General features: G+C 43.7%; 3 protein-coding genes across 3 annotated transcripts in view; all 3 read left to right on the top strand.

Annotated features, from left to right (window-relative positions):
• The first annotated feature begins 3,551 nt into the window (after window positions 1-3,551).
• On the top strand, window positions 3,552-6,269 carry LOC129594625 (atrial natriuretic peptide receptor 1-like). The gene is made up of 12 exons (XM_055491376.1): window positions 3,552-3,684; window positions 3,743-3,786; window positions 3,858-4,059; window positions 4,121-4,258; window positions 4,349-4,399; window positions 4,560-4,739; window positions 4,809-4,950; window positions 5,038-5,116; window positions 5,188-5,335; window positions 5,415-5,552; window positions 5,693-5,878; window positions 5,952-6,269. Exons 3-12 carry the CDS (start codon window positions 3,985-3,987, stop codon window positions 6,267-6,269), a joined length of 1,455 nt encoding a protein of 484 aa, XP_055347351.1. The 5' UTR covers window positions 3,552-3,684; window positions 3,743-3,786; window positions 3,858-3,984.
• Window positions 6,270-13,740: 7,471 nt separating this feature from the next.
• LOC129594713 (guanylate cyclase 32E-like) lies at window positions 13,741-14,945 on the top strand. Its single transcript, XM_055491488.1, has 5 exons — window positions 13,741-13,872; window positions 13,947-14,170; window positions 14,312-14,447; window positions 14,514-14,562; window positions 14,622-14,945. The coding sequence occupies exons 2-5, from the start codon at window positions 13,949-13,951 to the stop codon at window positions 14,815-14,817; spliced, it is 603 nt and encodes a 200-aa protein (XP_055347463.1). The 5' UTR covers window positions 13,741-13,872; window positions 13,947-13,948; the 3' UTR covers window positions 14,818-14,945.
• Window positions 14,946-20,384: 5,439 nt separating this feature from the next.
• LOC129594608 (ran GTPase-activating protein-like) overlaps window positions 20,385-25,961 on the top strand; it is a 39,631-nt gene continuing 34,054 nt past the window's right edge. Inside the window, exon 1 of the mRNA XM_055491355.1 lies at window positions 20,385-20,403. The gene's annotated coding sequence lies outside the window, so the exon portion shown is untranslated. The remainder of the gene's footprint in view (window positions 20,404-25,961) is intronic.

The following is a 25,961-nucleotide window of genomic DNA, read 5'->3' as shown; positions in this document are numbered from 1 at the left end:
ACCCATTCCACAAGGGCCATGCAATAGAAGGCGAACAGTAGCAGACCAGCGACCGTAAAGAAATAGCGCGCAGTCTTATGATAATCATGAACCAGCAACGAGCTGCGATTTTTCAGCGAATCACTCTTGATGTTCTTTGTCTCCAAATCCTCACGTCGAAGTCCGACGCGGCTATAGTTCTGCCGTTCCTGGACAACTTCTCGATAGGCCGCCTCACGCATTTCCACACTGTCCGCGGGAAACTGAATCCCATTCTGAGCAAACCGTACCGTAACCATATTCCGACATTTGCAGTTCTTGACTGAAGTCCATCCATGATAATCGCTGCCTTTTGGATTGAGGTGATCATAATGTTCCAGGTGCAGCGCCACCTGCACGGTAAACGGATCAAGGCACGGCATGCCACTGCGTGTGGCTCGCGCTCGCAACAGTCGATCTTGCGTGAGCAGCCACACGGGAGAACGGGTGGTGTGGCGCAGTTCCAGTGCATACAACAGGATCAGGTTATCGTTGGCTGAGAGATACTCATTAAGATAGCGACCGCCGCGAGGTGGATAAAAGGTTCGCTGCAGCTGCTGGAAATTCGTCAACGACTGGATGTGTACACCCCGCCCAGCCACTGACTCAATGTAGTTCAAGGCGTGCGTCGAACTCACCTTTTTGTTCTTAAGACTCTTGAGTTCTTCCCACACAACACGGGGTATGTAGATCGCCACGGGCTGGCTGAAGAGATCTTTGAGAATCTGCAGATGGTCTGGACGCAGAAGCGCGCTGGTATCGAATACCAGTTTGACATCGAGAGGCTCCATCGCTGGTCCAGGGGACAACGGACTGCTCTAAGTCTGATCACAACCCGAGCGTTGGAAATTCAGACGATTAAAGAGTCGAACGGTTTTAATCAAAAATTACGAAATTTCTACACGATTTATCGTTTAAAGTTCGAATCCTGTCAAACTATCAAACCAAAATCAAAATACCGCTTACCGGCTTACGCACGTTCCTCCGCGCTGATCTTCTCAAAACTCAGTAACTTGATACAGTAACTGCCGGCCTGCGTAGTGTGCGCGAAACTGCTCGATTTTTCTCACCGTTTAACTTACACAACAGTCCCTTGGAAGAAATTGATCTGAAACATGATAACGCTAGAAAACTGTGGTGCCTAATGTATGCATACTTGCGGTACGAGACTACCAGTATACTATATCTGACATCAGTATATAGATATATCATATGTGCTCTGTATTTGTTAACCGTTCGTATCTGCATTTTGCTCTGTATCTGGTTTGGAGTTGCACCGATCACGGAACAGAATAGCATTAGAAAGAATGACCTTCAAATTCCGAAGTCATACATATTCAATATGCATATTTAATCTGCGGTTTGTAAGGGTCAGGATATTACGCCTAAACTGATGGATAACAGTAAAATTAATTATTTTGCGCTGTAGTACATAGGTTAACAAAATTAATGATGTCGAGTGTTGTGCTTTATAAAATTCGACACTCAAAATATTTCAGTGTAGTGTTTGTCTCCTGTCAGCATTTTCGGCGTACGCGCTCTGCAGCGTACGATGATCGCCTTAAAATTCTTCATCTTTACATTAAGATCAGATGTGTAAACAGGGCTTCTCCTGCCACATGCGGGATGTGCGATTAGGCGAGACTTTCGCATTACAGATCGCAGAAGCGTTGTCAGCTTTCCAGTTTCCAATAATTCCGCATATTCATCACGGATTGTTGTTGTATCATATAGGGATTATATTTATCCCAATGGGCCTTTAGGCACAAGGAAAGGGACAGAAACCATATTGTCATATTAAACCCTTTGGCTGTAATAATAATGTGCCGGTGTTCCGTGCGTAGTAAGCCAGCAAAGAATCAGGGCACAAAAGCATACATTTTCCTGAAAAGGGTGGTATTATCCTAAATAAAATCCAGGCTATGACATATCCAGTCATCCATAATAGCACTGGCAGCCGCTAATACATTATTAAATCAAAATCTTGAAGATGTTTCTAATGGAATGTCTGGCATTCTTCTGACCACGTGCTCGGCCGGTTCTAGATTATATAATCGAGCATCCCGTCTATATGGCAATTTCATGGCAACGATGTTAAAATTTTAATGAAAACTCGGTTTTACTTTATTAGATACATACCCATACAAAGTTGTACTATGTCAATGAAAAATTGTAACACCAGTTCAATTCCTCTCTGAGCAAACCGTACCCTAACCGTATCCCGGCACTTGCAGTACTGGATCCTTGCAGTGCCAACTAGGCTGGATTGTATTTGTTACCTCTGTGTTTCACGTCAGTAAATATTACCATGAATGCCAGTCAAGTGCCTTGTTTATTCCGTAGACTGCCTTTCACTGTCGTGCTTTGGCTTCACCTTATTGTCGTTGCATCGTCCGAATCCGAGGGAAAACTGCAGGTGCACCTTGTGGCGATTGGTGGACGGGCCAATCTCATCCGGATAGCACTTACCGGGCCGCCGATGAGTTTGGCCACGGACGATGTGAACTGGATATACCAGGATTCTTTGAATGTCAGCCTGAGTTATGTCATTGACTATATGCCGCCAGCCGGTATCACCTCCAACGAGTACACGGGTCGGCTAGCAGCGGAATGGTACTACCGGAAGCGCGATCCTACCGTCCTTAATGTGGTAATTCTTCCGGGTAAGACTTACCACCGCCTCGTTATGACTGAAATAATTAAGCAGAGACGGTGTACACGGAGAATGGTACATTACAGCGGGAACAATCGCAACGGACTACACATACATGTTCCAGCAGTGGAATGTCCTGTATATTACAGTGTAAGTTCAAATTAATAATAACATTTTTTTAAATAATCAACAGACCCGTGTATTGCATTTGAAAGCCGCTATGATAATAACGCGAGGTACAATGATAATTTTCAAGTTTAACAACAGTTTTTGAACTAATCTGTTTCTTTCATTTTTTTTTAATTGGCTGAATATATATGTCGATGTCGATGTCGACGGCATGAGAGGAGGAGTGGCCTCCCCGCACACCCGCACTGGTGCGGGTGCTAAGTTGTTTTGCTGTTTTTGCTAGTGATTTTCTCCATCTACCAGCTCTTCGATCTGGTAGATTCTTCAGTTGCTAGCCATCGTCGTCTGAGTAACTTGCTGTTCTTTTAGCCCCGCAGCAATGCTGCGGAGCTTCTGTAGTGTCATGTGAATGGGATAAAGTGTGCAGTTGATTGTCGGGTGTCTTGCGTTTCCGCATAACTCGTAGTATACAACACTGCTCACTCTGCAGGACAGATTCCGTTTCTGTCTCTGTCCGTGGATTCTTCCTAGATCCACCATCATATGGGTGTGGCGCAGTAAGTACTTTTGTCTACTTTGCAGGACTGCGATGACGGCCTCGATTAACGACAGGGTGGCTAATCCGACCTGGATATCGTCCGCCCGCATTAACGTACCCGGAATGACACTCCTCTTCTGCGAGATATTCCGCAAATATAACTGGACAAACCACTTGATCGTTAATGATGTGGGATCATCGGATCTGTATACTGTCTATACGGCGCAAATGGTCACTGATTCCCTGCGAATTTTCGGTCAGTCACCGTTAGTGCGGCGACTTAACGTCACTTCCACAGATTATGATTTTCGTGAGATGTTGATGGATATCCGCACCCACACAAGAGGTAAACTGTTAGGCGAGCTTGTTATGTGATTGTTTTTCATCGCTTACGATTTTTACAGTTGTGCTATTCTTTGGAGCGGCCTATAATCTGCGAAAGTTTTTGGTACGGGAATGACAAATTTTACTGCATACTACGGACAGAATTTTGTTTCTGACCTTTTAGTATTCGGATAGATATCAGCAGCGCGGGCTAATATGACCAACGGAGATTACGTAAGCTTGAGGAAGGATTACCAGCGGTGACACATGTCGCATTTGCTTCATGCAGGCGCCGATGGTTGCGTAATCTTTCCAGGTGTACATGACGTTCCAGATTCTGGATGGGCTGAAAGATTACGGGCGTATGCACTGGAAATATAACGACAGCAATGACGCCGTAAGCGGACAACTCATGAGGTGTCATTTACTTTAGGTCTGCAGGCGGGTTTCGATTTCAGATCGCTTTACAAGCTTTCCAGTCTCTGTTGATTCTGAGGCCGGCCGATATCTACGATACCGCCCCGAGCGATTTTCTAGAAAAGGTTACGGAGAGGACTCACCGGGACTTCAGCTACAACGAGAGTATTCACGAAGAGGTATAATTCTAAGTGTTTTATAGAGTGTTTTCTGTGTGCACGGAAATACTTATTACCTATAACGATAACGAATACAATATGATTTCACAGCCGTATCCAATGTTGCTGAGCTGCTATGGTGCCGTGACAATGCTTGGGGAGGTAGGTTTGTGAGAAGGTTTTGTCAAAGCCAAGTCTAAGTAGGGCACATTTTTCTAAGACATTATTTGTATAGGCATTCCTTTATTAAGATTAGCTACTCTGTACCGTCGATTATGATCAGGTCTCTTGAAGCATTGTTTACGCTTGAAATTTTGCGCAGGTTTTACACGAATTGAAGACGGACGGAAAGGAGCACCCGTTTCTTGATGCAGAATATTTGGCCAGGCAGTTCTTCAATCGCACGTTTCACAACAACATCAGCGAAATTTACGTTGATAGCAATGGTGGACGGCAAATGGATCTATATCTATGGAAATTTGACAAAACCGGCAATCAAACAGTGCGCCATCATAAGACTCACCTACAGTACTGTACAATCCCACAGCAAGTTCCGGAACAATTTTTTTAGAAACTGTTCCACAAAGTTGCAGCGGGTAACCCACCGGTGATCCAGCTCTACGGCTTGGATCACTGGGCCCGCGCTACCTGGCCACCGCCCAATGAACCACCGTGTGGTTACAATAACGATCTGCGCGCCTGCCGTAAAGAGGGTAATGTGTACGCCACAGCAACACATTTAGTTATAAGTAATACGCCATATGTTGGTTTTCCTGCAGTGTGAGTATGCGTTTTTTTAGAGCAAAATACTTGGATGATCGCCACCGCTGTGTCGGTTGCTGGTGTCATTTGCTTGAGCGTGATCTTTGCAGCGACATGGTACGTACTGTCGCCGCGGCTGTTTTTTTCTGGCCTATTTCTTGCGAACATGTTTGTTCTTCTAATCATAGGTGGCTCAGTCGACTGAACGCCAATGTTACCGCTGTACAAACATGGTGGATAATTGAACCAACTGAGCTGGAATTCCCTTTGGCGAACTCTTTCCGATCGGCTCATGAAAGCAAAGGCCTAACGTCTGTCTTTCGGGCTCAACATGTCGTACGTCGATCTAACTGCAGTGCAAAATTATGGAATAACAAGTCAGAGAAATTACTGATTATTTGTATACTGAATACAGGCGGAACGGTTTTCTTCGGCGAGGCTTAGAGGAATCCCGGTGCTTGTTGAGAACATTACAACTGTCGCAGCAGATTTTGCTCACTCTCCGTTTGATCGCATCCGAAATCGACATGTGTTATTACGTCGCTTGAACCAGGTGCGAATTTTAGCTTCAGCATTTGAGTTTCGGTCAGCTGGTTTTTGGCCATTCGGCGAAAAAGAACTAAATTACCGCAATTCAATGAAGTGAGAACACAATAACACAATTTCGTCTGATTATTGGCTGTTTTCCTTTAGATGCTCAGTATTACGCATCCAAATATTTTACGGTTGTATGGATTGACTGCCCTAGGCGGCGGACACCATATCCGAATAAGTGCAGTTACCGAAGCACCACAGCGTGGCTGTATTTACGACGTATTCGAAGGGTTAATTAATTTGGATTTAATATTGATTAGCTCTTTCATTACGGATTTCTTGCAGGTACTGCACAGTGCATACTCATATTAATACTGCGGCTTGAAACTTTGGTAATATACAGTGGCTCGTATTCCAGGGGGTGACCTTTATTCATTCCTCGCCTATTGGTTATCACGGTTGTCTGTGTGGCTTCCACTGCCAAATTGATAAGCATTTCACGCTGAAAATCGGCGGACTGATAAATTCTCAACTATGCGAAGGCGGCAATGGGGATTGCAGTGGGGAACCATCGAGCACTGCATGGAGACAGCGCATCAGGAGCGTTCACAACGTTTCCACAGAATTTCAGCAAAAGAGCGAAATAAGTGCCGTGGGCGTAATATTGTGGGAATTGTTAGCGAAGGAAAAATTTACTGGTACAGTAAGACTCGCTTATGCATTCACTTCAAAATGATTCAACTGTGAAATACTTTGTATACTGTATAATAATTCACACCATATGCGCTATCTACAGCTGACCATACAGACGTCACCACAACGGAATCCATTCAAGATTTTCAATGCATACTGATGTTATGCTGGCAAACGAACGTTAGAGCACGACCATCAATCAGGCAGATTAAAGATAAATTAGAGGAAGCATCCGATCTATTTTCTTTTCGTTACCAAGAAAAGTTTATCGAGAAAATCCAAAGGCGCTTAACCGACTACACTCGCGACCTGGAAAACGAGGTGGCCCTGCGCACGAAAGCGTTGATCGAGGAGATGCACCGATGTGACGAGGTCGTCGCACAGCTTCTTCCGAGGTAATTGCGTTCTGTTTGCCGCTTTTGATTGCCTGACGGCCTGTGAAACCACGCTTGACGTGATGCGTGGTGCTACAGATGGGTCGCCAGTGCCATCCGCGCGGGCACCACCGTGGCTCCGGAATTATTTGAATCCACGACGGTTATGTTTACACAACTGTGCGGATTCGCAGCCCTGACGAATTTGTGTGCGCCAAAGATGCTTGTTCAAGTTGTTGACCAGTTGGAAATAAATATGGATCGTGTAATAGCCTTGTTTGCCGATGAGATTTACAAAGTTGAGGTCGTCAATGACAGTTGTTTGGTACAGTGTTCTGGGACTTATCATTCTCTTAATCTCTTTATAGTTTTGATTGTTTTTTGGTTTGCTACTAATGTTTCTGATAATTTGTCGTTCGTTAAGAAATATGATTCATGTTGCAGACAGTCAGTGGTTTAACCAAAAGAAGACACGAGCGACACGCTGAAGTTATGGCCCACTGTGCCCTCAAGATTATGGAAGCGGCACCACGATTTTCCGGACAGCTTGATCTACACTACAAATCCGGAATTCATTCAGGTAAAAGAGAAACATACCTTCGAGGACATTTTAGCGTGTCTGAGTGTTGCTTGTCATTTTCCTTGAAGAGAACATAGAGAATTGTTTATACTTTGAACAAACCTGGGTTTTCTGAAGGGCCATGTGCTGCGGGAGTCATCGGAATTCGGCGCTTGAGATACTGCCTGTAAGTGTAACCATTTCCACCGTGCGATCGCCTTTTTGTTTATGGGAGATGGGATTTAATAGATTTGGAGATACTGTCAACACTGCCTCCCGGATGTGCTCGTACGGAAAGCCGAATCGTACGCAAATTTCCCAGGTGACGGCACAGATGTTGATGAGTACACAGATCTTTCTCATCGAGGACCGCGGTGTAATATCTGTCAAGGGCAAAGACGACATGGTCACGTTCTGGCTCAACGAGCTCAGGTGCCCTCTTTAGCCACCGGCAAAGGAAAAATCGCATTTATATCTGCATATAGAGGAAATTGTAAAACCTTGGGATGTCGACACTCATGTCCGACTTTCTTTTAACTAAATTTCGTTTTTTTTTCAAATTCAATTTAGTTGATTTCCTTGAAAATAATATTAGGTCACCTTTAATTTCGCTCTCCTACATGCACTGGATTTTGCACGCTTCTCTCATGCGAAACATTCGCAGGAGTCAGATCTGGCTGTATAGTGTATACCTTGTTGCCTTGGTGTCTCAAGCGATCGAACATCAACTGTGGTATTGTATTAGAATTCTGGATTTAGTGCGTATCGCCTCGGTAAAGACATTCTTCTTCGCTACCTCATGAGAACTAAATATATCTGTAAGTAAAGTAAATAAAATAATATAAATATATATGACAGACAAATGCAGGAGGCTCACAGTGATCTTTATTGACAAATAAAGGGAGCAAAGATACCGCGTGATTGCGGGAGAAAAACACAACAAAGCCCATGTCTGGCAGAAATCAGCAAGTCAAGTTGCTGCGAGCGAGTTCTAACGCGTAATGAGAATGTAGAGAATAGAAGTGCTGGCGGCAACGGCGTCACGCTGGCCAGACACATGGAATGTGAGTGCGCAGACTGGACTCGTATCCAACGCGAGCGTATATGCGCTGAGTCATACAGCGAGAGAGAGGAGCGAGAGAGCAAGTATGCTCAGTGAGTGCGCCCGCAGTGGATCCGCTAGGCGGAGAGTGCAGTGCAGCCACTCACGTACGTACAAGAGAGGGCGAATCAGCATGTGTGCAGTGATACGCATACGCAAAGTGGTGTATCTATCACGCAGGCTGTCGTGCCTCTAACATATAAGTAATTGTTTGTTAGGTATTATGGAAACTTTACTTAATAGGCAATAGCCGTCAAAGTAACAAGAAGTGCAAGCGCAGGCACACTACGTTACTGTTAAAATTTTAAACATTGAAAAAACAACCAAAATCTCTATCCACCCGTGGGTTAAATGGTAGCGTACTTAACACAGCCGTAGCGTTTCCCCTAATAACAGCCAAACTGAAACGTTGTTTAAGGAAAGCAGTAGAACGCGCTTCTCCAGTCAGGTCACGAATTTTTCGGCCCATAAAGTGCAACAATTCGCTTAAAGCTGGACCGAAAACGCCAAACGTTTCAACCACTAAAGGATAGAAGGAGTATCGGTTTCCTAAACTTGCGTACTTCCGTCGCTTCGCGCTTTCTGCTAGGTGGGCCACAGCCGCCACACTGCCAGCCTTCTTCGAGCTCCCGTGGACATGAGAATCGGCTACAGTGCACCAACTTGTCGCATTTATTGTAGATGCCAGGAGGCTTCGCTTCCGGCAAAATGCGGCCGTCTGACTGACCAGTTCTACAGTAGCTGCACCATGCGCTAGCAATGTTATAGAATTCTCGTGGTTATATGCTGATTTTTGTGATAAATTTCAAGTTAATTTAGATAATTTAATTTAATCGTGATATTATATTTTTTATATGAGGGTCTTCAGTACTTACTCCGTTACTCGTATGAGGTGTGCGATATAACCAGACTACATAGTACTTACAACGAAATAATTCAGGAAAACGTGTCAGTCTTCTACAGTAGATCGCGATCTTTCCACACGCTTACAGTATTCCCGATGGGCCTTTAGGCACAGCCGACAGAACAAAGGAAATACAGTCATAATCACATACCTTTGGCTGTATAAGAGCTAAAGTGGGGGTGTTCCGTGGGTGGTAAGACAATACCACGTCATTCGCCGGAAGAATACCGTTTCGACCTTTCTTGCAATACAGCCATACCAGTAAAATCCAAGGTACAATGCGGTGAATCACTGGCTGCTGCTAATACTCTACATTAAGCAGATTAAAATCTTTATGATGGAGACTACGGGTTGTCTGCCATTCTCCGTTGAGCGAGAGCATGCTTTAGCAAATCAACGTAATCGACCATCATGACTACGTTCAACGTAATATGAAAATTTCTGAAGACCACACGTTAACAATTTTCCTGCTATGTGAATTCACTTTAATAATTTTATGCGAAGAACAGAGCCAAACATGTTTCGAATCTCCATTTTTTGTAGTTTTTTTGCTATAAAATATCAACTTTAGCTTATTTCAACGCCCGCTAAAACGTTTGCTATTCACCAACGGAAATTAGTACTATGGGTGCCAATCTACAGGCTCGCTTATTTCGTGGGGTGGTTTTCACTGTGGGAATTTGGCAGCAGGTTATTAACTTCGCTACATCAGTGTCTTTCGCATCCCAGGGAAAATTGCATGTGCAATTAATGGCCATTGGTGGTCGGTCGAATTTTATTCGGATAGCCGTTACCGGGCCGCCGATGAGTTTGGCCACGGACGATGTGAACTGGATGTACCGTGATTCCTTGAATGTCAGCTTGAATTATTTCACTGACTATATGCCACCAGTCGGTATACTGTCTAATGAATACACGGGTCGGCTGGCAGCAGAATGGTACTACCGCAAACGAGATCCAGCTGTTGTTAATATTCTACTTCTTCCGGGTAAGAAGCAACCATTACGATTAAACTGATAACCGTTAACAACATCTGTGTAATGCATCAGTACAATCATACTACGAAAGAATATCACTTTGCAGCGGCATCCATCGCACCAGACTGGATATATATGTTACAGCAATGGAATGTCCTTTATATTACAGTGTAAGGGTGAAAACTGTAAACATTCAAGAAAGCGTACCTGTGGCGTTTGCTGTCCTCAGCTCAGTTGGTCTTTCGAGAAAAATCGTTCTTGTTTTTTTCAATCCAGTAAGAAATCAATCATTATAACAAAAAATATTCACGAGTATAAACATGTACTGCACAGTACAGACTACGTAATAATATTATACCGATAGAGCTGATACAGCTGATATAATACATTACAGACAACCTTTAGTGCACACAGCATACCATAATGACCATATAATAATTACATTTTGGGAGCGACAAATGTCAGTGTAAAGCTGCTGTTGCAGGAATGCGATGACGGCAGCCATAAACGACAGGGTGGCCAATCCTACCTGGATATCGTCCGCCCGCATTAATATTCCCGGTATGACGCTACTCTTCTGCGAGATATTACGTCAGTACAACTGGACGAATCATTTGATTATTAACGATGTGGCATCGATATCATCGGATTTGTATTCTGCTTATGCGGCCCAAATGGTCTCCGACTCCTTGAAAACATTCGGTCGACCACCTCTAGTGAGGCGACTTAACGTAACCTCTTCCGATTATGATTTTAGCGAGCTGTTGACGGATATTCGCATGCATGCAAGAGGTAAGCACCGTCGTACTACCGTATCTTGGCATATGATTATCTTCCCCGGTTGTCTTTCTCACAGTTGTACTTTTCTTTGGCGTTGCTCAACATCTGAGGCAGTTTTTGGTACTGTAACCTCAAAATTCTTCCCGGTAAAGGAATCAGGCATTTTTTGTCTTCGTATTTCGCTAGATATCAGCAGCGCTGGCAAATATGACACACGGCGATTACGTAAGTACGGGAATTTCCGTCGGCAAAGGACGGCAATAGATGACGCATGCTCACAGGCATTCCTTCCAGGTGTATATGACGTTCAAAGTTTTGGAGGGGCCTAACAATAAAGAATACGGGCTTATGCACTGGAAGTACAACGACAGCAACGACGCAGTAAGGAGACGCGAAACATGATGTCGCTTTAAAAGTTGTCTGCCACCCAGTCGAGTTATTTTGCAGATCGCCTTACAGGCCTTCCAGTCCCTGCTAGTTATGAGACCGGCAGATATTTATGATAGCGCCCCAGTCGACTTTGCAGAAAGGATTACCGAGAGGACGCGCCGGGATTTTAACCAAAGCGACAGTATACTGGAAGAAGTATAAGTCTTAGAGTCCACGAATTTCGTTGCACGATGCTGTATGCACAGTGATCTACTACCTGAAGTGGTCAGTAATGGAGGCAATATTATATTTTTGTAGCCGTATCCATTATTACTGAGCTGCTACGGCGCTGTGACAATGCTCGGCAAAGTAAGCTTCTCAAATGCGTATTGTGTGAAACTTTACCTGGGAGGCCGGGACATATTTTCTGTGGCGTTTTTATGTGATCACATGATACCAACCATTAACAGAATGCTTAATATGAATGCAGTGTCGTGGTTCATGAACCAGACTGCATCGATATTAGCTAATAATTTTATACAGTACTCGTACTTGCCCCTCTTTCCTGGATTATATAACTGCATACAGAATACGAAAACGCTTGAATTTTTGCACAGGTACTGCATGACTTGAAGACGGACGGAAAAGAGCATCCATATTTCGATGCTGCATATTTGGCGAGACAGTTCTTCAATCGCACTTTTCATAACAACTTCAGCGAGATATACATTGATGGCAAAGGAGGAAGACAAGTGGATTTATATCTATGGAAATTCGATGAGGCCGGCAATCAAATGGTGCGCCAGCCTAACTATGGAAAAACTTTAGAAAGATAAACTATATGAACCAACTGCTTGTAGAAGCTATTTCATAAAACTGCGGCGGGTAGCCCGCCAGTGGTACAGTTGTACGATCTTGATCGCTGGGCCGACGCCACCTGGCCACCACCCAATCAGCCACCTTGTGGCTACCACAAGCTTCGGCGCGCTTGTCTTAAAGATGGTAAAGTCCAGTCACAATGTCTTCTAATATTTCTAAGCATGTTTCCAGTTACTGGGATCATTTTTGTATCATCTGAATCTCATACAGATCAAAACGCCTGGGTGGTCCCCACCGCTGGGTCGGTCGCCGGTATTATTTGCTTAATTATGGTCTTGACAGCCACATGGTAAGTATAAACAATCTGCAACCAGCTGCCGTTGCTCTTTACCGAAATGATGTATTTTAATGAATTGTAGGTGGCTTAAACGGCTGAGCAGCAGCGCATTCGCTGCGCAAACTTGGTGGAGAATCGATCAATCCGAGCTCGAATTCCTGTGACCGTCGGTTCCATTAGATCGGCTCGTGAAAGCAAGGGATTATCGTCCGCCTTACGAGCTCAGCACGTCGTAGGTTAACTTCAATGCTTAATTAAGTAAATTTGCACTAAAGAACTGATTAGGTAAATTTGCACATTACGGTTTCAGGTAGAACGATTTTCTCCTGCACGACTCAAAGGAATTCCAGTGCTTCTTGAGTCAGTTACAACCGTCATAGCTGAGTTTGCTCACTCTCCGTTTGATCGCCTTCGAAATAGACATCAGCTATCACGTCGTCTAAACCAAGTAGGAGTAAGAAGCGATGATAAATTATAATTCACGATTTGACTTATGGGCAAGTTTTGCCGCAGATGTTCAGTGTTTCCCATCCAAATATTGCTCGATTCTACGGATTGACCGCATTAGGCGAAAGCCACCTTATTAGAATTAGTGCAATCACGGAATCGCCACACCGCGGCTGCATTTACGACGTATTCGAAAGGCTAATCAATTTAGATTTTACATTAATTAGTTCCTTCATCATCGACTTCTTACAGGTAGCAAAGTAGTAGTTCCTTATGGCTTTGCTGTTTCCAACTTGGTTTGCAATGACTCCTGTTCCAGGGTGTGGCATTTATTCATTCATCAACTATTGGTTACCATGGCTGTCTGTGTGGTTTCCACTGTCAAGTTGACAAACATTTCACGCTGAAAGTCAGTGGCCTGATTAATTCCCAATTATGCGAAGACAGCGGAGGCACAAAAGAAAGTTCAGAGGGAGTTTTGCCCAATACATCAAGGAGACGGAGGGTCAAGAGCGTTCACACTGTTTCTACCGAATTTCAGCAGAAAAATGAAATAAGCGCCGTGGGCGTAATATTGTGGGAACTGTTAGCAAAAGAAAAATTCACAAGTAACAAGTGACTCCCTTTCTGTATTTTAACAGGCACTAGCTTATGCAAATTACGGGACCACGTTGTGCTGTTTGTAGAAACCCATACAGACGCTACCACACCGGAATCAGTTCATGATTTTCGACGCATACTGAAGATGTGCTGGCAAAGCAACGTCCGAGAGCGGCCATCGGTGAACGAGATCAAAGATAGTTTCGCGGAAATATCCAATCTATTTACCGTCCGCTACCAAGTGAAATTTATTGAGAAAATTCAAAGGCGCTTAGCCAATTACACTGTCGATCTGGAAAGCGAAGTGGCGCTCCGAACGAAAGCCTTGATCGAGGAAATGCATCGGTGTGACGAGGTCATCGCACAGCTCCTTCCGAGGTATCTGTACATCTGATGTTGTCGAGTTAATATGCATACAAAATATATCAGTACAGGATATAATATTGTCACAGGAATGTCGCCATTGCATTCCGCACAGGAACAACCGTGGTTCCCGAACTGTTCGAATCAACGACGGTTATGTTCACGCAATTGTGTGGATTTGCTTCTCTCACTAACATCTGTGCGCCGAGTTCTTATTGAACTAGTCAATCAATTCGAAAACAACATTGATCGACTGATTGGCTTATTTGCCGATGAGATTTCCAAAGTGGAAACCGTCAATGACTGTTGTTTGGTATAGTACCGTATTTCTAACCCTGTTTGCCTCTAATTTCTCGTACGCACGTGTTGTTTGAATGCTTCTAACACTTTGTACACGCACACGTCGAATTATGAAGAGATTTTCAAAGAAAATCTCAAAAATATGGATTTTCAGACTGTCAGTGGCTTAATTCGGACTGCTCACGAACGGCACGCCGAAGTTATGGCCCAGTACGCGCTCAAGGTCATGGAATCTGCACCGCGGTATTCCGGACACTTTGATTTACAGTATAAATCCGGAATTCACTCCGGTAACAGTAGTACCACTGGGGTTGCAGCAAAACTGCTAATTAATGTGTTAATTCGTGATTTTGAAGGGCCATGCGCGGCGGGAGTCGTTGGATTTCGCCGCTTAAGATACTGTCTGTAAGTGGATCACTCAGCACTGTCAGGGCGCGTGTTCTTTATGGGAGTGCTTTGAACAGGTTTGGTGACACTGTCAACACTGCCTCCAGGATGTGCTCCTACGGGATACCGAATTGCACTCAAATTTCCCATGTCACTGCACAGATATTAATCAGTACACAATCCTTCCTCATCGAGCAGCGCGGTGTGATATCAGTCAAGGGCAAAAACGACATGACCACGTACTGGCTTAATGGATCAACCACTTCGCGTTAACCATAAAAAAGCCGCAAGTGCTCGAGCGGAATATCAAACTCTCAATGTAGTCATATGCATTGGCCTTTTGACGTTCGCGTTAGCATCGCAGTCAAATGCTTGTTCGAACTTCCTCATTCGATGTGGTATCTCACCGAAGAAAGACATTCTCGTGGATCCAGTGCATTGTTGTTTTGTTTTCCACAATGCCGCACATTGTGAAATAACCGCATGAAAGTTTAATAATAATATCGTAATACGAAAACGTTCAAGAAAAACGAGTGTTGCATTTCCGGCCTTGCCAATAGTAACAGCAACGATGTTTATTTTACTGACAATTTCAAACCTGCCAGCAGTATAGAATTTGCTCTTCGGTTTTCTTCTCAAATACATACACCTGCACTCTTTACTACAAACGGAAAACTAATCTTACTTCATTAGGTGTCTTTATCAGATTTGTAACTACATAATTTTTGAATCAGATCGACGAAATGTACACGACTTTTTCGCCGAAGTGTATTTAAGTGAATAAAGCAAAGGACAACAATGAACAAATGACCGCAGCGCAGAGAAGGTCTTTTTCGAATGAATCAGCAATTATTAGGGAAATGCCTTTTGTCATTACTTCGTTATCTTGTGATTTCCTATCACATCTCAACGAACAAAAGTATGACTTTTACCTGTCGTTTGGAAATACGCTGTGACAATAAAGAGACACTCAGTTTGTGGTTAAAAATCAATATTTATCAGTTCGCAAATACACTATTTTCAGTGTGGTGCAAATAACAGCTCACGAATCACGACGAATGAGTTTATCAAAAACGCATAAAAACAACGCATGTCGAAAAGCCCAGACAGTCACATAAAGCAAGTAATACAACTTCATTTTTTGGTCTTGCGTTGAATGTCGAAAGCCTGCTCGATGAGGCCTATTTTGGCAGTCACCCGCTCAAGGACAATATCGGCTTTCTCGACCTCCTTGGACTTCTCGCCAAACAGAACAACAAAGATATCTTTGGCTTCCTGACAGTAACTGATCAGGCGATTAGCAAATTGGGCAGGCAGTTCTTGGGACTCGTCTTTCTCCTGTCGTGACAGCGGCCCAGTCCCATCCAGCACTCGCTGGTGAAGCGCTACAGCGGCAGACATTCCCTGTCCCATCAGCTGCAGACCGCGGAAAAGATCATATTTTGGATACACTCTCCTAAGGACAACATTTTATTAATGATGCGAATGCGAAAACTCAGGGCGTGCTGCTGGCGATAAATGTTTTTGATGCTGCCGGCGGAAATTAAAAATTCATGACGTCACTGAACGATTGTGATTGGCTAGCCTTTTTCGTCCCGTTTGGAATCATGTCTTACTCGGCAGCATGGCTCTGGCAAGCAGCTTGTGATGTTGCCAAAAACTTAAAATTTTGGCAACATCGTTTTGGGGTGTGGGGGGACGCTGGGGGTTGTTGCCGAACATGTCCGAAATTCAGATTGTGTTTGTGTCATTGCTCACCTACTACCGTCTTGCAATTACGAATATCGCCGTTTGAATTTACAACTTTACCGTGTAGGTTCCTTTGGATTTTCTCATACGCACAGGGTTTTTTTTAAGTAGAATTGCCTGCTTCTACAAAATTGAAAAAGCTGGGCGTATATTGAATTAACGCTGCAACTTGAAATTTGCACTCAAACGGCAGCTTGTTTTCGCATTCCCGTCAATAATTATTACTGTACCCTAACTCAGCTCTTGAGGGAAATTTGTACAGCGCAGCCAAGCGCGCTTGCACGAGCGTATTCACGATTTACAGACACGGCTTGCAACTATGTAGTGCAGGGCAGGCTACAGCGCGAATCGTATTTACCTATCCGGCTGTCCAGTAACGTACCGCTCAATGCTCATAACGTATAAATTCCCTTCAGATGCATGGTTCGCCTACAGTATTAATACAGTACAGTTCGGGACGTTGTTACCTCGCGTTGGCACGTAAGTTCGAACAAAAATTTACAAATTTTCGTATGGCCCAAGTTCATTTTAATCACACATTAAAACCGATATCAGAATTTACGTTTAGAAAAAATGGTTTATTACCGTGCAGCACGGTCAGCCACCTAGAAAATGGCGCCAGCTTTAGCCGTTATAATATTATAGCAAGAGTGTTATGAATTCAAATAATTATGTTTTATTTGATTGGTCAGTGATAAAGCCGATGATGTAATCGGTAGCCTGTGGGCGGTCTGTGTTCCGAATTTCTAGCTTCTGTGGAGATGAGAATGAGTTTATGGAAATCAGTCGGGCACGGTGCTGCTTCGCAGCCACCCGCATTTCTTCAATTGCTAATAAACTTTGATGAGAAAGCTTTCTTTCTTTCGTTCGTTCGATCGTTCATTCGGAATGACCTCTCGTCTTCCTGATTCCTGTAATTCCCTGAACTGTGTAACGTCTGCATCTTTGACCACCACTTTCGGTGATTGTGCGTCGTGGCGCGGCGTGTAGCCAACCCACTAGTAACGGAGGCCCATCATCAGCCTTCCGTTATAATATTGTACAGTAATATTTTTCTCGATTGATAGACTTATGTTTTGTGCTGACTACGACTGCGAATACTTGTATGCTGCTTGGATACTTCCAAATAATATTGACTGGTCATATGCACATAAACGATTGCGTCTCGCACGCACAAGGGACTAAAACTGCTCAACCAATAACTGGAAAAAATGAGAAGAAGCTTTTCGTACCGCACAAATCGCCATCTAACAGAATCAAATTTTATGGCACGTAGCCCGCCCTTAACTAGGTGCTACAAGATTCACATTCCATCACTGATACGAGTATTACCTTAATTTTATGGTCCAGCTTGACGATCATGTCATTGAAGGTACCATTAGACACGGGAAAGCCGTTCGATGTCCGGCCACCAGGAAGACCGCCTCCCACCATCATCTTCTTTATCCGCTCTTTCCATGCTGCTGATGTCCCTCAGCATGGCGCATTCCAGTTTATGCTCCATTTTCCAATCAGCGGCCTGCATCACACACAGTCAGAAAGCGAATACCATTTTCATGCCGTCTTGGGCATGCGCATATTTAGGTCCTAAATGACGGTACTGCACGCAGTTTCACAGGACACAAACTTGGACTGACCAAACACAAATTAAAAGAGTAAGTGATACCACATAAATTTCATACTTGATTAAATCTGAAACAGCTGTCACAGAGCGCAGCCGTACAACAAAGAATGTACTGAAGCAGCAGCATTGAAAAAGAGGCTAAAGTAATTATGGATTTCCTCTTTCTTTCTTCCCCCCCCCCCCCACCAACTAGGGGGCATAACACCTGCAGTCTCTTTCGTTGTACTAACTTACAATTAATATCAGAACGACCGAATATTCGACCGGTTTGCCGCAGTCGCTCCTGGTATTAAGAGGGTAACCCCAGAGACGTTGGAACTGCTCGGTGCTCCCCTTACTGACTGGTCCATCGGCCACTGCTTGGACGGTAAAATTGGCCAAATCAAAAAACTGACAGACTCATTAAGCGTTTTGCCGGCGCAGCAAGCGTTATTTCTCCTAAGAAACAGTCTGTCATTACCGCGACTCATGTACACTCTCTAAGAGCGGCCGCTTGCTACAAATATCCAGAGAAGCTCAGGGAGTTTGACAAAGTGATTAGGTCAAAAGCTGAGGAGATTACGAATGTTGCGATGGACGACTGTACGTACGTGCAAGCTTCTCTGCCGGTAAAATCAGGTGGCCTGGGTTTGCCTAAAGCCGAAGAAATCGCTACGCCGGCCTATCTCTCCTCGCTTTATTCTACCGACGAGCTAGTACGCACTATTGTGCCCGAAGATTGCCCCGACGAGCGGTTTGACGTTGAGCTGTGCTGGGAAGAACGTACAGGAAAGTGTGCACCTGCGATGGAAGACCGGAGAAACCAACGCTTGTGGTCGGACATGCTGACTGCCGGGAAACTGGAAGCCTTAAAAGAGAGCGCCGACGTTATTGCCTCTGCTCGTCTGTTGGCTGCCTCTGCTAAGGATGCCAGTGCCTGGTTGTTTGCATTGCCGGTCGCCAGCCTTGGCACACTGCTGGACGATGCCGGTCTGCGGATCGCTGTGGCTTTGCGGATGGGGGCGCCTATTTGTAAAGAGCATAAATGTCGGTGTGGTGAAATGGTTGATACATGTGGCTTACATGGATTGTCGTGCGTCAAAAGCCAAGGAAGGTTCAGGAGGCATGCGAGTCTGAATAGCGTGATTCAGCGTAGCCTGGGATCAGCAAAGGTGCCGTCAATCTTGGAGCATCCCGGACTGTGCAGACTGAACGGGAAGCGGCCAGACGGCTTATCACTCTTCCCATGGAGAAATGGCCTCCCTCTGATATGGGATGTAACAGTTTGTGACACATTCGCTACTTCGTATATAGCTGGCTGTTCAGAAGCAGCGGGATCGGCTGCTGAAGACGCGGAAGTGCGGAAGCGGAACCTATATTCCGAACTCACTGATCGGCATTTTTTCCAGCCAATGGCACTCGAAACTATGGGAAGTTGTAGCGAAAGTACCCACCAGTTCATCAATGAAGTCGGCCGGCGTATCAAGGAACAAACGGGAGAAGCGCGCGCTGTTCATTATTTGTGGCAATGTATAAGTGTGGAAATTCAGCGCGGAAACGCGGCTTCTGTCCTGGGGACGGTCGGGTGTTCTCGAGAGTTAGAAGAGTTATTTTTCTTGTTCTGATTATTGGGTATTTAAAGTTTTAACGTAAATGGCATTGGCTTGTACAAGTTGATAATAAAAAAGTCACATTAATATCAGAATGTATCATATCCGGCGACAGTTGAAAATTAATATTAAGGGAGGCGATAATGCCACACTGCTATGATAACTCTTGATGAAAGCTCATGTCAGGTTTCCCTGGTGAAGTTTCCACGATGCGAGTACGCCGAAATTTCGTTCTTATGAATCTTATTAATTTTATCGTTGTTCTCATCTCACCTGGCACGTAGTGTTGCAGTAGCGGTGAAAGTGACATCCCGAACATTTACGCAGTTCCTGGCTGTCGTGAAAGCAATAGGCACAGTGGGTTTTGTAGGCACTGCGCTCAAGGACCCACACCAGCGGATTACATGACAACACGACGTCTCCGGGAACAAAGCAAATGCCGCCACCGCTCGGCAGAGCCTCCCGGGTCTCCATTATACCTTTAGTCCAAGCTTCACTCCAAAGGAGTCAACGAAACCAGTACATGGAAGTTGGAACCGATAATTGGTAAATGATTCCCAAAATGACCAAATCATACGGCCTTTCTGTAGTGGGGAAAGTAAAACGAATACGTAAGACATGTAGATCTGATCAACGTACTGGTTGCAGTGTGTAATATTATGCTGAGATGTTGATTACTTACTAATATTCGGTATATGCAATCAGAAATTACAAAAACAAAAAAACTAATAACAACAGCTACAGCAACAGGTGAGTATGACGAGCCGTTCGGGCAAAAAGGTTTTATGTATGTTATGTTACTTCTGATATGATTGTTATGATTGCCATGTTACTTATGTTACTCATGTTATGTTTGTTACTCATGATACCCTTGTTATGTTACGTTTGTAACGTTGTGTTATGTATGTTATGTATATACGGCAGATACGCATAGCGCTAAATTTTAGCGCTGGCAGCTTAGCCCTGTAACACGACGTGCTGGGGTTTAGCGTCATACCAACCTATTATACAGTATATACATATTCCGGTTTTACCAGAACTTTGTAACTTTAGTATTTAATTCAAACCGTTAAATATAAGTCAACGTTTCAGACTAAGAACCATAGAAGCAAAACTTCAAAGCTGTGTTCAAACTTGCAGTAGTTCCTTTCCTTTAAGAGAAAGTAGTTTACAGTAAAAATCATCCTCCATTTCAGCGCAATCTAACCGAGAAACAAGGATTTGCTTGGCGGTGGCGTTGTTAGTATTAGGTACTCCTCTATCGTCTTTTTCTTCGGTGCAATGAATTTCGGGCTCAACTCCATACATGTCGTCAATTACTTCGGTGTCCGGCTGCTGGAACCCGTCTATGCCCACTGTTACGGAGCCGAGACGTCATTGCTGCTCTGGAGAGTACGTACCCAGTTCGGTCTTCATTTTATGTTTATTCCACGTCATTTGGTAACTTTTCATTGCCCGTTGTAGTTTTGGAAGGAAGACATGTTGCAGGATAAGAAGATGGATCAGACTCTTAGGATCCAGTATTCCTTCGTTCTTCCAGTTTCGAAAGAGAGTGATATATTTGTCCAAAACATTAACACGCAGATTCACCCAGAATCGCTCGATTCTTTGGTTATGCACGGACTTTCCCGTGATGAAGCTACCCCTATTAGGCCCAGCAGCTCCATCATCCACTCCCCAACCAACAGGTTTTCTCCTCCTTTATCGGTGCGAACCCTGAAAAGTTCACGTTATTCACCCACAAAATTCAGCATTCAAAATCTGTAAAATACAAAGAACATGCAGCTATACTGTAGCACGTGCCTAGAAGGAACACCATACGTGGAAACGGCCTCCCGGAAACATTCGAAAACTGTGCTGGCGGTGTTGTTAGTAGCGCAGTTGAGGTATACGATGAGATGGGAGTAACCATCCATTCCACCATGAACTACGAGTAAAAGACAAAGCATCTGAAATGCGCATCTTTAACAAAATAATTTCAGTTACACACGAAACCGTATTTGCACAATTTTAGATTTCCATCCAAATGCCATAAGGAATTTGGAGCGCGCACTTTATACTTATTTCCGTCTAGGAATCAGGAACGTAGCTCTTTGGGCAATACCGTATATGTCGACGCGGTGAGCGCTGGAACGCACGCGCTTTCTGCTCACGTGAATATCGCGAGCCGTCAGTTGCGCCCAAATCATTCGGTAACCGACTTTGGCGTGGAAAGCGCAGATGCTTTTTACTTCGGAATCAAGAGCATCGTCTGATATGTCCGTCCTCATATCCTACAACACAATGGTTATCAACCTCCGTTTTTCTTCTTACAGAACAAATAAAACAGTTACTTTTTTTAAAATCTGCAGCTTCGCACAACGGTCTTTAATTGTGCGGACGCTAGCTCCCAGTATTTCAGCAATCTTTTCGTGTGTAAACCCTTCCCTGCGCAACCGTATCAAGTCCTCTTCAGGAATATCCAATTTGGGCCTTCCACCTGTGTACGTCTTGTATATCTGCACTGGCAAAATAGCCGATTCTGGTATCTCCGATAAGAGCAACAGAACGTTCTCTCGTTGTATAGTTATTTCGTTCTGAATTATATCTATCTGGGCTTTATCCGAAGGTTTTGCGTTGATCACAACGGTGTTTGTGAGTCTGCAACAGTTTATTTGACTATTAGGTCAGTTTAAAAAACATATCTCTGAAGTCAGCGTCAGCGCTAAACCTACTTTTAAAGACCATCAATCTGGAAAAGTGCATCGTCTAATCTGTCGTGCTCAGGATTCTCTCCGTATATAATATTCACTGAATGCTGCAAAGCTGTTGTTGCAAACTCCATAAATCCATCCAGAGAAGGCGTTTCCATTGCTTAACCAGGTAATTAGATCAACAAAGACAAATTTAGCGGACGAATGAAGCAAAAATATATGCATACGCATGGCAAAACTGGGATATATTCAGGAGTATTTCTGCAGCAGCTTTATGGGTTAACCACAGGCTCAGCAGAACGAGCGTAAAAAGACTTATAGTCTCATTAAACCACACCCGGATCTGTGAGTTTCTTACACGGATATAACCAATAAAGTTTTCCGCTAAGCACAAACGAATGGACTGCCTGTCATTAGTAAAGCGAAAAATTCAATTTTTGAAATCTTTTTATCATACTTAATTATGGAACAAGAGTGCAAAGTCCCGTTTTTCGCGATTTGTGAAATCTTGGGATGTCCTTGCAAGGCATGGGAGCCTAATGAAAGCGGGAACATATACAAAGGCGGCTGCTGTAACCACTACTTCGCTCGGCACATTAAGCAGCACTCGGCTGGTGAGGTACTTCAAAGAATTCCGTTTACCTTCAAAATTTTATTTATTGATAATTCTAGGCCCCGGCACAAAGCATCACGCGAATGATCAGTGGCTCAGATACGTCGGTGCCGGCGGCATCGCCAAGTGCGCTATCAGCTCAAAATCCATCTAATAGTAGCAGTCTGATGCGCTGGAACCAAGGCGCTATGCTGGCGGTTTCACCTTTATCGGCTCAAACGCTGTGCAACAGGCTGGAGAAGCAAAAAAGTATTGATGTGATCTGTGTAGTTGATATCCCACCACCTGACATTAACGCGCAGCCAGAGGAAGCTGCCGCGTTTCGGAGGAATATTGTCGATGGAGTCATTCAGCTAACAGGTCAATCTTACTGATTTAATTAATTTTGTTTTGTACTTTCAATAATATATAAAATTGATAATGGTAAACTCAACGGTGAGATAAAATATGAAACAAGATTATAAAAAAATGTATTTCGCTTTTGGTTAGTGGTTGCCGGCTGGCACAAACTGACTGCAGTAATTCAGCTCTGCTCAAACAACGAGCAGTTAGCATTCTGTGTGGTGTTGGAGGTATATCATCAACCTTGCCTGCGGTTGACCCAGCATATTGCTCAGCTGGAGAATCAGGTGAACATTATAATGATAGCAGTATTAAATAGCGTAACTTAAAATTAGGCTTACGATACAGTGTACACAATTAAACCTAAACTACGTTTTGACGATTCTTGACTTTGACGATTGGGATTTCGTTTTTTTTAAAAAGCCTTTTTTAATTTCTGCCAAATTCTAGATACCGGTCAAAGAGTGACTACAATAGATTTCCCTTGTGTGTTAGTTTATAACGGCATCTTGGGAAATAATGTCATTTGCAAATTTCAGAAAACGCAGCATTTACTTCTGTACAGAAAAATAACAACCAGACTGGAGTAATTTAGCTCTTTTCAATTTATAAAAATTTATAACTTTTTGGTGACACCTTAGCGTGACCACACTTAGCGTATTTGCAGGATTTGCCGGATAAGAGTACCACTGGAACATTGACGGTTATGGACAACATTGATATGCACAGTGTCAATTTGCTGATTGCTTATAATCGTGTACATAATATTCCCTTCAATAATAATGCAGAAATAACAGATAACATTATAATGGAGTGTCGCCAACTTATGCGTCAGCGTACGGACTTCAATACACTCTGGACTACAATAAACCGAAAGGCCCTTAACGATGCTATTAGAGTAAATAATCGTAAACGGCTATTCTATTGAGCTAGTCAGCCGTTACAAAAATTACTAATGTTCAACATTACAGCGGCAGTACTCAAATAATTATTCCCACTTCAAAAATATGGCATTAATGACTGAAGCGCAAAAACACGATGTTGAAGTTTTTTTTCGTCAAATCAAAGCCGGCCAAATGAATATTACTTATGAAAAGTCTCAGAAACAAAAATTCCTTTCCGACAAAATCGGAAGGTCCTTTGACCTGTCGAAATTAAACAGGACGCATGAGCTTATCGTTCAAGCAATCACTGCTGGAGATGCGAACGTGTTTTTACAGGCGCCGTATGTGATCGTAATTAAAATTATTGTTGAATGTGAACTTGTGCCACTCTAAATTATAAGAATCTGTTCAATTTTACATATGATCAGCTATCTTGTAGGAGCAACATTGTTCCAATAGGTCAACGTACAGGCGCCGCTCCAGACGGACAACCTGGAAGCAACGTTTCCGGCGGTCAGCCAGCCGACACTACTGCACAGGGACAGCCCACTGTGCAAAACGCTGCTCGTGCTTCGCGCCTAAATACCCTACGACCTCGAGCAGCCAATACTACTACGACTGCACGGGGCGAAAGATCGAGGCGGGGTAGTCCAGCAGCGCACCGATCCCCAGCTGCACGGCGGAGAACCATAGTGCGGCGTCGGCGAGGAGCTGTACGACGATCTCCAGCAAGAAGAAACTTGCGTAGACGGCAGCGGCGACAGTGGTACGTTATTTAGGAAATTACTTACTTATGCTGATTATGAAAAGTAATAATTAGTAATGCGTCGCAGGTCACCCCAAGCTATACGCCTTGATATATGCGACGCGATAAACTTACGAAAGATGATTTATCCAAACCCCAGAGAGCCTCGAATTCTCTTTGAAGAAAATTCTTTGGTATAAATGTGAATGCCTTGTTCCCGAAATTTATTATGTTAATTTTGTTGCATCTTCAGTTTAGGTTTCTCGAAGATACGGAGCACGTTGCAGACGATGTAAGTATTCTTATCGAAACTTGAAGTGTTGTAAAAAGGCCACTGGAAACTAATCTGTTTCTTGTTACCGTAGGAATCTTCATCTGAGTCATCGGAATCATCACACCTAAGTGCAGAACTCGAAGACTCTTTGCTTACTTCTGACTCAGAATGAACATTAATTTTTATTATTACAGCTGCATATTTAGTAATCACATACTACTGTACTTTGCACGCACGATAACGGAATGGGTTATCATAATATTTATTAAGTACAGTACTATTTTTTAATTCATGAAGAAACGTACAATAAGTGCTTACTTCTAGTAAGCACTAAAAATAAACACACTTAAAACAATATTATGCGAAACATAAGGTACATAACATACATAACAAGCGTAAGATGAGTGACATGGCAATCATAACAAGCATATAATAAGTAACACAACATACATAAAACCTTTTTGCACGAACGGCTCGTCATAGGTGAGACATAGGAGTACTCCTAACTCGCATGTTTAATCGGTATGTTCTGCGTTGCATTTTTTACTTTTTAGTGCTGTACTCGATTTTTGACTGCAAGTGCCAGCGAGACTGCCGCAACGGGGCGGATGCCATGTGTTCGGTCACTTCGAGGCCTAGCGGACTCTTCAGCTGGACTATAGTGGTATTTTGGTCACTTGGTAAGCTAACGGGTTTGTGCTGTGAACAGTTGCGGTATTTCGGTATTACTGATTGAATAGAATCTTAGTAGTCATAGTGTAGCGATCGCTGCTCAGCTTCCGGCACTCGCCGAAATTGTCCTGGATGGCAACTTTACACATGTACGTACTTGTCGTAATAGCGTTCGGCTAATTAAATTCATTCTGATAATTTAACTAGTTGTAAAGACTTTCGTTTTTTCACT

Source organism: Paramacrobiotus metropolitanus, unplaced genomic scaffold, assembly GCF_019649055.1.
Source record: "Paramacrobiotus metropolitanus isolate TYO unplaced genomic scaffold, Prichtersi_v1.0 Parri_scaffold0000070, whole genome shotgun sequence".
NCBI lineage: Eukaryota > Metazoa > Tardigrada > Eutardigrada > Parachela > Macrobiotidae > Paramacrobiotus > Paramacrobiotus metropolitanus.
The sequence above is the reverse complement of the archived record's forward strand: the minus strand, read 5'-3'. Positions and strand labels throughout refer to the sequence as shown.